Raw genomic sequence first — 16,533 nt, 5'->3', positions numbered from 1 at the left:
CAGATCACCCTCTCCAAACAGGGCTCCCCACCCACCCAGGCCCTTTTGGATCCTATCAACGTGTTGTAAATATGGGTATAAAGTTATCCCTCTTTAATCTTTCATCCCCTACCCCCCGGGGGGGCAGGAATCCATTTTGTTCACCATTGTATCCTCAGCACTAGCAGAGCCTGGAACACAATAGGGATGGTCTGAGACCAATTCCAGTGTGTGTGTGTGTGTGTGTGTGTGTGTGTGTGTGTGTGTATGGATGTGTAGGTTTCCCCATATATGTTACAAAACGACTTTTGGACACCAACGGGGTGTCTGAGCATTCAACTCAATCCTGACACAATCTACCCAGAGATAGCATCGTATTCCACAGTTAAAGGGTTCAGTCCAACAGATGCTAGTCAAGCCCAAGCTGTCACCTGTGCTTCTTACCAACTGGCTATAAATCAGAGCTTCTCAGGACCTCCTCCTCAGGTTGGGGTAATTTGCTGGAACAGCTCACAGAACTCCAAGAAACATTTTTCTTACTAAATTACCCATTTATTATGAAAGGAAGTAAATCAGGAGCAGGCAGATGAAAGAGGTGTGTGGGGGCAGTGTGTGGGACAGGGTGAGGCCCATGCTGTCTCCAAGAGCACCACTCTCCCCATCCTCCACATGTCAACCAACATGGAAGTGCTCCCAGCCCTGTCCTTGTGCCTTTTTACAGAGGCTTCATTACATAGTCATTGGTCAAGTAATCAGCCATTGGCTATTGAATCACCCTCCAGCCCCCTACCCTCTTTGGGGGTTAGGGGATAGGACTAAAAGTGCTAGCCCTCTAATCACGTGATTGATTCTCTTGGCAACCAGCCTCTAACCCTTAGGGCTTTAAAAAGTCACCTTTGGGGCAGCCCTGGTGGCACAGCGGTTTGGCGCCACCTGCAGCCCGGGGTGTGATCCTGGAGACCCGGGATCGAGTCCCATGTCAGGCTTCCTGCATGGAGCCTGCTTCTCCCTCTGCCTGTGTTTCTGCCTCTCTCTCTCTGAATGAATAAATAAATAAATCTTTAAAAAAAAAGAAAAAAAAGTCACCTTTGTGGGGCAGGGCGCCTGGGTGGCTCAGTGGTTGGGTGCCTGCCTTTGGCTCTGGGCATGTGATCTTGGGGGTCAGTCCGCATCAGGCTCCCCATGGGGAGACTGCTTCTCCCTCTGCCTGTGTCTCTGCCTCTCTCTGTCTCTCATGAATAAATAAATACAATCTTTAAAAAAAAATCACCTTGTTCACATAATGAGACACCTTTATCACTCTCAGCACTTGCGAAATTCCAAGAGTTTGGGGAGTTATGAGCTGGGAATTGTAGACAGAGGCCAAATACATGTTTCTTATAAATCACAATATCCCAGGATGCAGTAAATAGGCACTTATTAAATGAATGAATAATGAATGAATATATGCAGATATGTCTGACTCAAGGCCCTAGCTCTAAAATCCTCCTCTGTGCTGTCTCTCACACAGCAGAGACCATCGTAGGATGGCCAGGGGCACAGGCTCTGGAGCCAGCGTGCTGGGTTCTAGTTCTGGCTCCATTGCTGTTCTGGTTATTTTATTTTACTTTGAAAGGATTTTATTTATTACTTATTTGAGAGAGAGGAGAGAGTGAGAGAAAGAAATTACAAATGGGACGAGGGGCAGAGGGAGAGGGAGAGGCAGACTCCCCACTGAGCAGGGCCCTGACATCATGACCTGAGCTCAAGGCAGATGCATAGCCAGCTGAGCCACCCAGGTGCCCCTGTTCTGATTATTTTATTCTGCATAATAAACTGCCCAGAAGCTTATGGCTTAAAACAATGGTGATATTTGTTTTGCTCAGGAATCTGTACTTTGGGCAGAGCAGTCGTCATCCGGGGTGGCTTAAAGTGGGGCTGGCCTGAAGGCTAAGTTGCTCGTGTCTGGCATTTAATGCTGGCTGTTGGCTTGAGGACTCAGTTCCTTACTACATGGGCCTCTCCGTGTGCTCTGTCTTCTTGTCACATCCCTGTGTGCTACTTTGGGCTTCCTCACGGCATTGGGGCTGGGTGAAGGGGCAAGAATCCCAAGAAAGAGCCGGCAGAAGCTATTTTAGTTTTTCATTTTTTTCTTTTTTTTTAGTTTTTCTTACTTATCCTTGGAGATGGTGCAGCATTGTTCCTGCCACAGTCACAGGTTCATACAGATCTAGGAGGAGGGAAGAGAGATTCCACCTCTTAGTGGAGAGGGGTGTCAGTGTCACATGGTAATATGAGCATGTGGGATGGGGGATATATTGTGGGATGGTGTGGCTGTCTTTGTGGTTTTTTTTTTCTTTTTTTCTGTCTTTGGAAAATACAGTCAACCTGCCACAGTTACTTCCTAAGAATGTGACCTTGAGCAAATTACTTAGTCTCTTTGTGCCCCAATTTTTCCATCTATAAAATGGGGACAACATTAGCTTCTTTCTTTCTTTCTTTCTTTCTTTCTTTCTTTCTTTCTTTCTTTCTTTCTTTCTTTCTTTCTTTCTTCTTTCTTTTTTTCTTTTTCTTTTTCTTTTTCTTTTTCTTTTTCTTTTTCAAGATTTTATTTATTTATTCATGGAGACACAGAGAGAGAGGGGGACAGAGGCACAGGCAGAGGGAGAAGCAGGCTCCATGCAGGGAGCCCGACATGGGACTCCATCCAGGGTCCCCAGGATCACACTCCGGGCTGCAGGCAGCGCTAAACTACTGCGCCACCAGGGCTGCCTTCTTTTCTTTTCTTTTCTTTTCTTTTCTTTTCTTTTCTTTTCTTTTCTTTCATTTCATTTCATTTCATTTCATTTCATTTCATTTCATTTGACAGAGAGAGAGAGAGTACAAGCAGGGAGAGTGGTGTGCAGAGGGAAAGAGGGAAGCAGACTGCCCGCTGAGCAGGGAGCCTGTCCTGGGGCTGTATCCCAGGACCCCAAGATCATGACCTGAGCCAAAGGCAGATGCTTAACCGACTGAGCCCCCCTCCCCCTGCCTTTTTAAGATTTTATTTATTCGACAGAGAGGGAGAGTGCACACACACACAAGCAGGGGAACAGCAGAGGGAGAAGGAGGAGCAGACTGCTTGCTGATGTGAGGCTGGATCCCAGGACCCCAGGGTCATGACCTAAGCCAAAGGCAGATGCTTCACTGACTGAGCCACCCAGCTACCCCCACTGGGTTATTTCTTTAGCCGTGACTATAGTTCACCTACAGGTCCCCTATCCCCAAGTGAGGTGTTGGTCCGGGTTTTCACCATGCTGCAGGATCCAGCCCTGATTTCTCCCCCATGTCTGCTTGTGATACAGGAGGACCCTCACTGTTTGGAGGCTGTTTAAGGGTGGGGAAGAGGGGGGCCTTGAGTGGAAAGGGCCTTTTCTGTCTCTATTTGTTGTGTCCTTCTGAGTTAGTGCTGTTCCCTTCACAGAGGCAAGGGACAAGCATTTATGGAGATGTCCCAAGGCTGGGACTCCAGCAGCATTCCTCTGGGCCTGTGAGGGCAAACCCCACTAGGGGAATCGTGATAAGTGCATCTTGAGCATGCTGTGTTTGAGCTGTGGGGCTTTTTAAAAGTGTTTGGGGGTGCTCCTTGCCTCTCCTTCATCCTCCACCTGCTTCCACCTGAGTCACTATTCATCTGACAGAAGGATCTCTCCCCAGCCCAGTTTGCCAGGCCCTGGGGAGGTATCTCAGGGTGTGCTTTCTTGGCCCAGGTTGGGGCTGCTCCTCACTTGGCATTGGCAGGGGCCCAGGAAGACTCTTGGTTTGCCGGAACCCAGCCTAGCCCTAGTTCCCATCTGGTCCCCCCCTCATGCTCTATAGGAACAGCAGGCTCATTAAAAGCAGAGCCTGTGGGTTTGAATTCTGCCCCTTGCACCTGCCAGCACTATGACCTTGGGCAAGCTCCTTAATTTCTCTATGGCTCTATTTCCTCACCAGGAGAGAGGACATGGTTGTGGCAAGGCTTAAGTAAAGTAAGCGGTATGACATAACTGGTTCATGGGAGATTCTCGAGAAATGAGTGCAGTTAGTCTTTACAGATGAAGAAAACAGAGGCAGAGGGCATTGGAGTAGGTTTCCCCTCAGCTATATTTGATGTGAGACCAGGGCTGGAACCCATGTGTTCTGACACCAGGAGATAGTTGTGGCTTATCTCCTGCAGGACCTAGGATTCCCGCAGCCCCCGTCCCTCATGCCAGGGGGCAGTATGGCTGCCATCCTAGAAATGCAAGCCAGCCACCCCTTTTTGTTCCTTTGCACTACCCAAAATTGCCTGCAGAGGGTGCTGATGCCCACATTCCAGCCCATTCAGGAGAGGCTCTGCTGGTGTAGGGGAGGGTTGGGAGTGACCCCACTGGACAGAGGGATCATGAAGAGCTGGCCCTGTGATCTCCTTTGCTGAGATCTCCTTCAGATAGTTCCAGGGCCACCAAAGATAACGGGACTGTTGTCATGGATTTCTCACTGGCCCAGAGTCACCAGGGGAGTTTGTTAAGTGTGCAGATTCCCAGGCCCCACTCTAGAATGATGGAATCAGAACTTGAGCAGTACCACTGGCTGACCCATCTGTAGGTCTCTGCCAGGCACTCCTCTGAAGGCTTCATGCATAGTAGCTCATTTACCCCTCCCAGCAGTCCTCTGAGGTGGGTACTCTTATTGTCTCCATTTTATAGATGGGGAGTCTGGTCTGAGATACAGAGAGGTTGAGGGACTTGCCCTGGGTCACACTGCTAGTAAGCAGCAGGACTGGGGTTTGAACCCAGGTTATTTTAAGCCCCAGGTGACTCTCATGCCCAGCGCCTTTGGAAACCTGGGCCTGTCCCCTTTCTGGTCTCCTTTAGCAAAATTTGTCATTATTTTAAGTAGGGTTTATTGTGCTTTTCTTTTTCTTTCCTTTTTTTTTTTTAAAAGATATTATTTATTTATTTGACAGAGCATAAGCAGGGGGAGTGGCAGGCAAAGGCAGAGGGAGAGGGAGAAGAAGGGTCCCCGCTAAGCAAGAAGCCTGATGTGGGGCTTGATCCTAGGACACTGGGATCATGAGCTGAGCTGAAGGCAGATGCCTAGCTGACTGAGCCACCCAGGTGCCCCTTTATTGTGCTTTTTCTAATTATAGAAGTACTGCATGCTTATTTCAGAAAAGAGAAAATTCAAAAAAGCATAAAGAAGAAAAAAAAATCATGATCCTTAGTCTCACCCCTTGAATGATATGGCATGGAATATAATATTTAGCTTGTTTTATTCCATTCAGAAATATACTGCAACTGTTTTCCCGTGTCATTACATGTACTTCTACAACTACCTTATATTGGCTGGAATACACTCGGTTGTTAGGAGCCACAATCTTTCTTGAACTTAACTTGTCTGTAATTTAGGTCATTCTCATAGTTTCACAGTTATGACAACACTGTGCTGGAGACCCTCAAAAGTACAACTTGACACACAGCCCTGATTCTTTTCTTCTTGGGATGGTGTGGGATTGGGAACAGAATTGCTAGGTCAAAAGCATACATATGAAAAAACAAACCTCTTTATGAAAGCATAATATACATACAGAAAAGTGCACAGATTTTAAGTGTATGGGTGAATTTCAAAAAGTTGACACACCCATGTAAAACCAACACCCAGATCCAAAAACAGGCCTTGAAGTTTACTCCAGAAGCCACCTTGACATGCACATAAGGATTCTAATTTGTGTTGTCAAATTTCCTCCAGCAAAGCTATATATTGGTTTCTTTTGAGTTTTCTTTTTTTTTTTCCTTTTTAAAGATTTTATTCATTTATTCATTAGAGGCACAGAGAGAGAAAGGCAGAGACATAGGCAGAGAGAGAAGCAGGCTCCATGTAGGAAGCCCTATGTGAGGCTCAATCCCGGGATTCCGGGATCACACCTTGAGCCAAAGGAAGACGCTTAACCGCTGTGCCACCAGGTGCCCCACGTTTGAGTTTTAAGATTAAAGCACAAGCTCTTTGCTTAAAAGAAGAGTGGATAGAAGGACCATTTGGAATCAGGCAGTGAAAGAGAGATCCTGGGCTGCCTGCCCTTTCTGGAAAGAGACCGACTTCCCTTCAGAGTAGAAGAGGTGTCCCAGGACTGGGAGTACTGTTTGAGCTCCAAGTAGCTTAAGAAGTTTTTAAAGAAATGAGCCTTTGTAGTTGATACTGTTTCAGCTCTTGCTTGTTTTGTTTTTCCATTCATATACTTTTTTTTTTTAAGATTTTATTTACTTATTCATGAGAGACACAGAGAGAGAGAGAGAGAGAGAGAGAGGCAGAGACACAGGCAGAGGGAGAAGCAGGCTCCATGCAGGGAGCCCAACATGGGACTCGATCCCGAGTCTCCAGGACCACACCCTGGTCTGAAGGCTACGTTAAACTGCTGAGCTACCCGGGCTGCCCTCCATTCATATACTTAACATTTTTTTTTCTTTAACTTATAACATGTTCGTGGCAAAAAAAATAAAAATAAAAAAAATCAATCAATCAAGCAGTACAAAAGGACATAAAATGAAAAGTCCCTTCCCTCCAAATTTCAATTCTAGCCCCATTCTTCTGAGGTAACTAGTCTTGCTTGGACCATTGCTTATGTTCCATTCCAGAAATTGTCGAGGCACGTATAAGAATTTATTTATTTATTTAAGGGGTGCCTGGGTGGCTCAGTCAGTTGAGCACCTGACTCCTGATTTCGGCTCAGGTCGACCTTAAAGTGGTGAGATCAAGCTCATGCTGGTGTGGACTCTGCTTAAGATTCTTTCTCTGCGGGCAGCCCCAGTGGCACAGCAGTTTGGCACTGCCTGCGGCCCGGGGTGTGATCCTGGAGACCCAGGAGTCCACGTCGGGCTCCCTGCATGGGGCCTGCTTCTCCCTCTGCCTGTGTCTCTGCCTCTCTCTCTCTCTCTGTGTCTCTACGAATAAATAAGTAAAAAAAACTTTATTTTTTAAATGAGAACGGCCTTATTTTTTTATTTTTTATATTTTACTTATTTATTTATTTGTATTTGCTATTTCAAACAACGGTGTAATTAGCATGCATATGCATAGATCTTGTCTATGTATGAGTTTACATGTGGAATAAATCTCTAAAGAAAAAACTCTGGCACAAAGGGTATGTGCACTTAAAATTTTTTTTTAAGATTTTATTTATTTATTTATGACAGACACACACACACACAGAGAGAGAGAGAGAGAGAGAGAGAGGCAGAGACACAGACAGAGGGAGAAGCAGGCTCCATGCAGGAAGCCTGACGTAGGACTCGATCCTGGGTCTCCAGGATCACACTCCAGGCTGAAGGTGGCGCTAAACCGCTGGGCCACCAGGGCTGCCCTTGCACTTAAAATTTTGATAGATGTTGCCAAATAGCTACCTTAACGATGGGAGTCCTGTTTCCTTCTATCCTTGTACCATTGTCCAGGTTTGTTTGTTTGTTTCTTTTTAAAGATTATATTTATTTATTCATGAGAGACACACAGAGAGACGCAGAGACATAGGCAGAGGGAGAAGCAGATTCCCCTTTGGGAGTCTGATCCGGGACTTGATCCCAGGACCCTGGGATCACGACTGGAGCCAAAGGCAGACACTTAACCACTGAGCCACCCAGGTGTCCCAATTTGATAGCTTTTTAGTCTGTAGCCACGCATTGCTAGCAGTTCTTTTGGTAGCCTGGCAATACTGAGCAGATCAGAATAGACCCAACAGTCTTGACTCAGGGGCCTACTCTTGGGAGTCTGCTTTGCACTAGCACTGCTCTTGCAATCTTTTGTCATCGTCTTGCTTTTCAGAACTTGCGCAATGGGAAATTCAGTCTGGCCCTTGAGATAGTGTGTGTGGGGAAGTGATCAGTGCACAGTAAATCACAGTGCAGGTGTTAGACCTCATTTTGTCTCCATCCCAAGGTGTGGATTTCTAACTGATGAGTGTTTGCTGGCTCTGAATGCCATTGCACCCTGTTTTCCTGAAGATCAGAGTGTCCTTCTCTGCCACTGTCTTGTGTCCGCACTTGGCTTATGAAGGAAGCAGGGGTGAATATAGCCTCCCCTTTGAGGAAAGGTCAGCTGAAGTCCCAAAAGAGTATGTGGCCTGCTGAGGGTGGTTCAAGTGGTCAAGGTGGGAGGAGAGCTGAGCCCCACCTGGTCCCTACTGGTGCCAGCTCCTGCTGTGTGGAGCAGGGGAGGATCTAGGCCAAATGATCTAGTGCCTGTTTCTCCAGGGGCATCTGTTTTCTGAGCTTCCCATAGCAGCTCCTCCCCATGCTTGTCTCCTCCTTCAGCTCCCACTAGTGGCTGTGAAGACAGAGCTATCGAAGTAGGGGAAACCACATTGTTGTTCCCTTCCTCCTGCCCCCAGGGGCCTATAGACACAGTGCAGGGGCTGTTGGCAGGGGCTTGAGCTTCTTCCTCCTCTGGTCCTAGCCGGTGTTGTCAGCTCCACGTTTATCTAAAGCCTGGGGAGCTGGGTGGGTCCCCTATTTCCAAGTTCTGGTGGGAACTTGTCCCTCAGCTGGACCAGAAACACCCACAGGCCTCCCCCAGGGAAACCAGAGCCTTGCGACCTGGTGACCCCAAGTTGGCTCCATGGAAGAGGAAGGAGCAATCTCAGGAGAGGAGGAGTCTGTCTTGCCTGGTGGAGGCTCTTTCTGACTTCATCCTTGGTTTCTCTTAGCTGTTGAGCTGTGCTTTGCTTTCAGGTCCTTAGTTTCCCTGTCTGTAAAATTGGCACTGCATGAATTGGGCCTTTGTGTAGGTTCCAGAGTTAGTGGGGCAGGTTTGATCTGGTGATGGGCATTTGTCAGTGCAGATTATCATATAGAACAATGACTGATAACTTGGTTTCTGGAATCCGACCTAATTCTGCCACCATTGTGCTGGGCAAATTTTGTCAAGTTCCTTGACCTCTCTGTGCCTCAGTGTCCTCATCTGTAAAATGAGGGTAACAGTGGTACCATCTCAGAGGTGGTGTGACACTGAAAGGAGCGAAGGTTAGGTCAGTGCCACCCATCGTAAACTCCCAGATAGAGGCACTGCCCTTAGCTCCCCTGTCGCCATGGCTTGTTTTGTCTCCATTCTGACTGCTTGGCCATCTGAGTCAGCGGAGGTCTGGGAGGAAGCTGGGCTGTGCTTGGTGGGGGTGGGAGGGCTGGGCCTAGCTTACAAAGTGGTTCTCTTTTCTCTGATTCACAGTCTTTCCCAGAGAGTGCGTGGACCCCTCGTAGAAGAGGAACTGAGGGGTCAGAGCAGGGGCGACGGGGAGCTGAGCGGGACCACGGAGGGGGTGGGATTGTAGCAGGTGATAGTTAGAACGACTTCCATTATGGCATGGAGCCTGTCCTGAGTATTCACATTCATTTGCAATCTTGTGAGTGTGGTGGCAGCCACCATATTACAGAGGGGGAAACTGAGGCCTCAGGTCAGGTTACTTGCTGGGGGTCACACGGCTCTAAAACTCGGGAGCCTGGAGCTGTGGAAGGGAGAGTGGAAGGTGCTCTAAATGGTTCTCACATCCCTCTAGAGCTCAGAGAGTAAAATATAAGTCATCTGGGAACTTCCCTTCTGTCTCTGTGGGCCCTTACTCTGAGGACTAAGAAGGGCGTGGGTCCATCTGGACTCTCCAAGGTTCCTGGATCTTAGTTGCTTCAAGGATGTTCAGGATGCTGTGGGTTCCATGTCTCTTCCTGCTGATGCTGCCAGGCAATTACTACCCCTTGGCCAGGGGTCTGAATCCATTACTCCATCTTTTGTGGTTACCATGCAAGAGAACAGAACCCCTGGTGGGAGAATCCAGCCTCCAGGTGGCAGCAGCTGGAGCCTTGAAATGCTCCTGTCTGTCGGTTTTACAGACAGGGAAACTAAGGACCTGAAACTCCTGCCTGTCTGGTCTCTGGGCCACCCTGCTGACCTCCAGATGCTTGGGGCTGGGCCTGGGCCTGCATCCCTACTGGGTTGTGGCCTCTTCCCTCGGTATTCACCTGAGTGTGTCTGTAGACTATGAGGGCCTGCATGAGAGCAGCTCTCAGCTGCCTCTTCCCCTGGAATAAGATGTTGGATCTCATGAAAGCATGGTTGTGTGTGTGTACAGATAAGACGAGATGATGGGTGGTTGGAAGTGCCCAAGCTTGTTGGTATAACCCCGCTTCATACTCTCCCACATGAAAGAATGTCAGATGATGTGCTCCAGTGATGGGTTCACTATGAACTCTCTCTAATTGATAAAAAAGTAAGTAATTTGCAATAAGAATTGTGTTATTAGTAACCTACATGGCACCCAGGCCTGGGCTCTCACCTGGTGCTGTCTGTACTTAGTACAGTGCTTGGCCTGGAATTGGAGTTGGTGTGATGACGGAGCAGGCTGAGTGGGCTTTTCTCCACTGAACTCTTACACCCACCAAGCTCTTTATCTTAGACTTCCTCAATGGAGAGTGGGAGAAATCCAACTCATGTTGGATTTAGGAATAATGGGATATATATCTGGCCCTTAGCTCTGGGAGTGAGGTCTGCTGAGTTCTCCTGCCCACTCCTGAGCTAGTCACTGTGGCCAGCAGGGTGGGTGCCCTGGTCAGCCAGGCTGGCAAGATGCACCCTCTGGGGGTGGATGGAGCACAGAGCTGTTTTACTCAGAGGGAGACCAAACAGATGCAGGGCAGGCAGGACCCAAGGTGTCCATGCTGTTTGCTGAGCCTCCCCTGGATGTGGGGTGGGTGCAGTGTGGGAAGACGTCTGGGTGTGGAGGGGACATCTAGTGGGAAGCTAGTGGTCTGACGTAACCCCAGAGGGTGGGCCACACCATTCTTCCTTTCCTGGTGAAGGTGGGGTGGAGGATGTGGCTGAACCAAGGACCACCATGCTCCTGCTGAGAGGCCAGCTGCCTTAGAGAAAAAGACCCCACACTTGCCACTCGCAGATCAGAACTGGGCCAGGCCATGAAGCTGCACCTGTGGCCCATAGCCTTCCCTGCTATGGAGGAGTCAAGAAAATAGAAATGCCTCTGCCCTTTGTCCATGACCTGGGGGTGGCCCTCTGCTACCACAGCACATGTCTGATGCTCAGAGTGGCATTGGGCCCTAAACAGGAAACCGTGGGGAGGGTGGGCCATTGAGAAGGGCCATGGCAGCTCTGTTTCCCTTTCTTCACTGCTTGGGGCAGGGTATGGGCCTGGTGCCCTGCTAGCACATGTGCCATGCCTGTCCTTGGGCTGTCATTAGTGAGCACCTACTGTATATCTGGGATGGTCAGCATGGGTGCATGTAGAGACAAGGGCTAGCCTTGAGTTCCAGCAGGAAAGAAACACACTTCCACACACGTGCCACTCTCCTACCTCCACTCCTGCCAGCGAGAAGTGTGACATTGCTGACCTGGGATCTGTGCTTGTGCTTGTGTATGTGTGAATGCACCTTGTGGGCATGTGTACAGTCTAAGCGTGTGCCTGGGTGTGTGCACATGGGTCTGCATCCATGCACGAGCCTGTCTTCTGGGGAGTTACATGGACACGAGGTCTGTGTGCGGGTGTCTCCATCGAGGTTTGTATGAACTAGCATATTAATGTGCAGTGTTTGCATGCGTGTGTATGTGGGTGTCTAAGGACACTTATATGAACATACCTGTGTGCATCTGTGGGTCCTGTGCATGTACTTTTTTTTTTTAATTTTTTAAATTTATTATAGTCACAGAGAGAGAGAGAGAGAGAGGCAGATCCCTGTGCATGTATATATATGCACACGTGTGTGTGCCTCCATGCTGCTGGGAGTGTGTGTGGACTTATGTGTGCAAGTGTATAGGAGTGGGGCTGATTTAGCTGGTGTGTGCTGAGCCAAAGTGGGGCAGGAAGGCAGCCCTAGGGAGTGAGTATGAAGGGCTTGTGTGCAAGCCTCCTGAGCCTTCCAGCAGGCTCTTTCTCTTCCTCACAGGCACTCTTGTGAGAATCCTTCACCTTCCTTTGGGTTCTGGGAAGCCAGGGCTCTGTGCGACCCAGCTGCCAACTCGGGCTATGGTGCAATCTGCTACCCAAACGCCTTCCGGAGCTGTGGGTTCCTCTGGGCGTGGGGAAACTGCCCTCTACAGACTCCCCTGTTGTCTCCTTGCCTCCTGGAGGGCAGGGCACACCCCCAACCCTGCGGCCTCACCCACAGGAAGTGCTGGGGTTGGGGGACAAACGATGGGGGAGGTGCTACACTGGGTGTCCCGCCCTAAGCCTGTGGCCCCACTGACCCAGCTGCACCACAGCCCTTTTGTCAACAGCTCCTGAGACATCACTAGGACGTGGGGCCCCGCGGCCACAACCATGTTTGGCAGAAAACGCAGCGTCTCCTTTGGGGGCTTTGGATGGTAGGTAACAGAGGGGGGGCAGTTGAAGGGATGGGAGTGAATCTCTCTGGGAAGTCTTGGTTCTACTGTGGCTGCCCGTGGGAGCGCAAGAGTGGCAGGCTCGGGTTGTGCCTGGGTGGGTAGGGTGGCATTTCAGATGCCAGGGCTGGATGGAGATAGTGGGTATCAGACACTAAGTTTCTTCTCTGTCCCTGGAGTACGATCTAGGTGTGCGCAAGACTGCGTGGCTGTGGTCGAATGTGTGTATCTGTGTCATGTTCCCATGTATGTGAGGTGCCTCTGTGATGATTGTGGGTGTGTGTGTGGCTTGTCTGCAGCTGCCAGTCTGTGTGGCCGTGTATAAAGTGTGTGCCTGGCCGGGTAGGTGTGTTATGGATGTGTTATGGATGTGAGCATGCGTGTACTCTGGATTTCCAAGAAGGTAGGCTGCAGCTCTGTTCTTTTGTAGCTTTGTGGGCTCTCTTGTCTTTGCATGTGTGCCATGCTCCTGTCTGTGTCGTCTCTGTATGTGACTTTGGGGGCTTCTGTGGCCCACTGCACCTTTGGGCTGCCTCCTCTGTGGGGGTGACCTGTGAGGGGAGGGGCAGACCTGTCTCCTGAGGTCCCTCCCCCCGCCCCACCCACGGCAGCCAATCCCAGCTCTGTCCAAGCCTGCACAGTTGGCTTTGTGCTCTAGTCTCTTGCCTGGCCCTTGGGGCCACTTTTTGCCACTGAGCTTTTTTTTTTTTTTTTTTTTTAAAGATTTTATTTAGGGATCCCTGGGTGGCGCAGCAGTTTAGCGCCTGCCTTTGGCCCAGGGCGCGATCCTGGAGACTCAGGATCGAATCCCATGTCGGGCTCCCGGTGCATGGAGCCTGCTTCTCCCTCTGCCTGTGTCTCTGCCTCTCTCTCTCTCTGTGACTATCATAAATAAAAATTAAAAAAAAATTAAAAAAAAAAAGATTTTATTTATTCATTCATTCAGAGAGAGCGAAGAGAGAGGCAGAGACACAAGCGGAGGGAGAAGCAGGCTCCATGCAGGAAGCGGGTCTCCGGGATCACACCCCAGGCTGCAGGCGGTGCTAAACCGCTGCACCACCGGGGCTGCCCGCCACGGAGCTTCTGTGTGGGACAAGGGAGAGGCTCTTTCTCCCCAGGGGGCCAGAAAATGGGGAGACTGAGGTCAAAGACTTGTCTCTGGCTCCCAGCTGCTGGCAGCTTCTCCTCTGTTGGGGAACGGGGTCTAGTGGTTTTCATTATCGGTTTCCTTTTAGCTTCTGGATCTGGGGTGTTGTCAAAGAAGAGGTTCCCACTGCTGCAGGGGGTGCCCTGGTGTGGAGGCTGGTGGCTGACTGGGGGTCGCACAGGGGCTGGGGGGTGGGGTGGGCGGACTCTGCCCCTCTGGCCGGTTATGCTTCTGTGTGGGTGCAGTGTCTGACTGCCCTTCCCTTCTCTCTGAAGGCACTTTGCCACCCATCCTGCGGCAGGAAGGATTGTGGGTGCTCCATGCTTGGCAGATGGGGAGAGTGAGGAGGAGATCATGCTAGGGCTGGCACAGTGTGGCCTGGTGCCTGCTCATAGACCCTCTCTGACGCCCGGGTCAAGGAGTTGCTGTCCTGAGTGTGGGCTCTGGGTTCGAAATACCTTGTCTGCTTCCCAGTCAGGCTGACTGGGATCGCTACAGGGCAAGGTCCAGGCCATGAGAGAGTTTCCACTGAGAGCCATGCTTCTCAGGAGGCATGGAACAGACCGAGGAACTGTGTGGCGCATTGCACATGCGTAATACGTGCTTCTAGGATGACTGAGTGACGTTTTGTCCAGGACAGGCATTTGGTTAGGGGCTCATTGAGTTTGAGGAGACAGCAGGGCTTCCTGGTGGGGTTGGAGGGTTAGAGTAGGCATTGTCTGGAGATGACCGGAGACTGACGTGCAGATAGCTAGAGCCCTGGTCCGCTCCAGGTGGTGGACAGCGTCTTGAGGGCAGGTGTTCTAGGAGCTCCATTGGATGCCAGGGTGGATGACCAGGAGCATCTGGGGTAGACAAGGTGAGGAGAGGGAATGGCATGGGGCAGGTGGGTGGTGGGGAGTCGGAAGGGGCCCAGAGAACCTAGGGGGTTTGGCTTTCTAAAAAGAGAAAAGCCCAATGTTGCAGGCTCTGCTCTGTGTCTTGTGTCAATGTAGCTGAGGCCAGCAGCCCTGGCCTCCCAGGGCCACACCCCAGCGTGGAAACCCTGTGGACAGAGCGTTAGGTAGGTGTGGATGTGGGTGCTGGGCCAGGGGTTGTTGTGACCCACAGCGCCACCGCGTGGTGTGCTGGTTGGGTTGAGAGGGTGCCACACCAGAGGGCCCGGTTCTAGTACTGACTCCACCTTGACTCATTGAGGAACTCAGACAGGATACTTCCCCTCTCTGGCTCTCAGTTTCCCCATGTAGGGGATTTCCACCTTATACACAACGTAAGGATGTTGTAAGAATTAAAAGAGATTCCTTGAGAAGATGTAAAATGTAAGAGCTTATTGTTAGGAGTTACAATTAGGTAGCTTTCGGCTATAAATATTATAATAGAATGTGGAGATCTCCCTCCTGGATTCACCCTACCCCCCATTTGGGGGCTGAATGGGAGAGGAGTACCACCTGCATGCCAGAGGGATCAGGGGCCCTATGAGACCTTTGAGGACAGGTTGTGGAGGCTCCATGGAAAGGGGCCTAGGATGCAGTGGGGAAGAAGCTGGGAGGGACCTGGGGCGGGAGCCTTAAGGTATGGCTTGTTTTGCTGCTGGGAACTGGGATCAGAGGTGCTGAGAGTTTACTCAGAGCAAAAGGATCCCACCTCCCAGCTCAAGGGCTTGGTGCTGACCTGCGATTACTGGGGCAGCTCTGTGTCCTCCCTATGTGGCCCCTGACACTGCTCCTGTCCCTGTGCTGTCCTAGTAGTCGCCTGGATAGGAAGCTTGTGGCGAAGCTGGCTGACTGCATGGGGTGGCTGAACGATCTTTCCAGGGTTTCAAGCATCCTGGATTTTGTACTCATGGTCATGATGACGTGGTGGTGGTGACACTGAAGGTGGTGGTGACACAGGTGGTGGTGGGGGTACTGATGATGGTGGTGACATGGGGTGTGGTGACACTGATGGTGATGGTGACAATAGTGTTGACATCGCGGTGGTGGTGACAGTGAAGGTGATGGTGACACAGGCGGTGGTGGGGACACAGGCAGTGGTGGGGACACTGAGTGGTGGGACACTGAAGATGGTGATGGTGACATTGGGTGTGGTGACACTGATGGTGATTGTGACAGCAGTGATGTTGATGACATGGTGGTGATCGTGACATTGGTGGTTATGACCCGTAAATAAGAGGAGACACTGACAAGTGGGAATCTAGCCCACCTTTCTGTCTCTCGAGAGAGGAAGGGGCCTCTTTTACCAGCCATAAGGGCTGACATATGCAGAGGGTAAAAATAGAAGCTTAGCAGCACTGCCTTGTCTTCCAGCAAGGGTGGGTGCAGGCTGGGGTGGAGGAGCTGGCTGCCAGGACAGTCTGCCGTAAATGTGATCTTCCTTGCTCTGAGCTGCATGCATGACAGATCCCACTTGCCCATGCACCATGGAGTCTGATTTTGGGTTCTGTCTCAGGAGTGGGGTCTGTCGCCTCGCATGGACTGGCAGCTTCCAGGATAGGAGGGTCCCTGGTGCTGGCATCTTTCTAAAGCAGAAGCCTAGGAAATATCAATGTGTTGAATGTTTAACTGCTAGTGACTGATGAAGCTGGTTTGCAGAGTTCTCTTGAGGAGTGGGGGTAATGAAAGGAGATGCTATATACACAGTGCTTGGGATTTCTGGGTGTGGAGTCAGAACCTGGATTCTGGCTGGGCCAGTCATGTTATCCATATCTCTAAAATGGGAAGAATAACAGTACCTTGCTCATGGGGTTATGTGTGGCTCCCTCCCTTTCTGGGCTGGAGGAGAGCTCCCCTATGTAGGGACTGTCCCCTGCAGGACCCTGTTGGTTTGGTAATCTGGACTGGCCCAGGGACCTCCCCTGCAGATGGGGTGGGGGAGCCTTCAGCCTCAGCACTGACCGCAGACTTTGCTTTTCTCTCGGCAGGATCGACAAGACCATGCTGGCGAGCCTAAAGGTCAAGTAAGTAGCCATTTCCCATTGTGTGCCAATCAGAGATGATGGTAGGCCAGAGCACCTCTGGGGCCCTTATGTCCCCCTGGACTGTGGGAAACATGCACGGGGC

The 16,533-nt window shown here is 50.5% G+C and overlaps 1 protein-coding gene across 3 annotated transcripts in view; it reads left to right on the top strand.

Annotated features, from left to right (window-relative positions):
* The window catches only part of RAP1GAP2 (RAP1 GTPase activating protein 2), a 217,700-nt gene that overhangs the window by 23,609 nt on the left and 177,558 nt on the right, over window positions 1-16,533 (top strand). For 2 of the 3 annotated variants that reach the window (XM_041725283.1, XM_041725286.1), the window contains one exon: window positions 16,395-16,430. In XM_041725283.1, coding sequence (XP_041581217.1) covers window positions 16,395-16,430 — 36 coding nt within the window. Of the gene's footprint in view, window positions 1-12,217; window positions 12,310-16,394; window positions 16,431-16,533 lie in introns of those variants that run through there. The other variant, XM_041725285.1, reaches the window with a different exon arrangement.

Source organism: Vulpes lagopus, chromosome 12 (genome assembly GCF_018345385.1).
Source record: "Vulpes lagopus strain Blue_001 chromosome 12, ASM1834538v1, whole genome shotgun sequence".
Taxonomy (NCBI): Eukaryota; Metazoa; Chordata; class Mammalia; order Carnivora; family Canidae; genus Vulpes; species Vulpes lagopus.
Note: the sequence above shows the minus strand (reverse complement) of the source record. Positions and strands in the feature narration are given on the sequence as shown.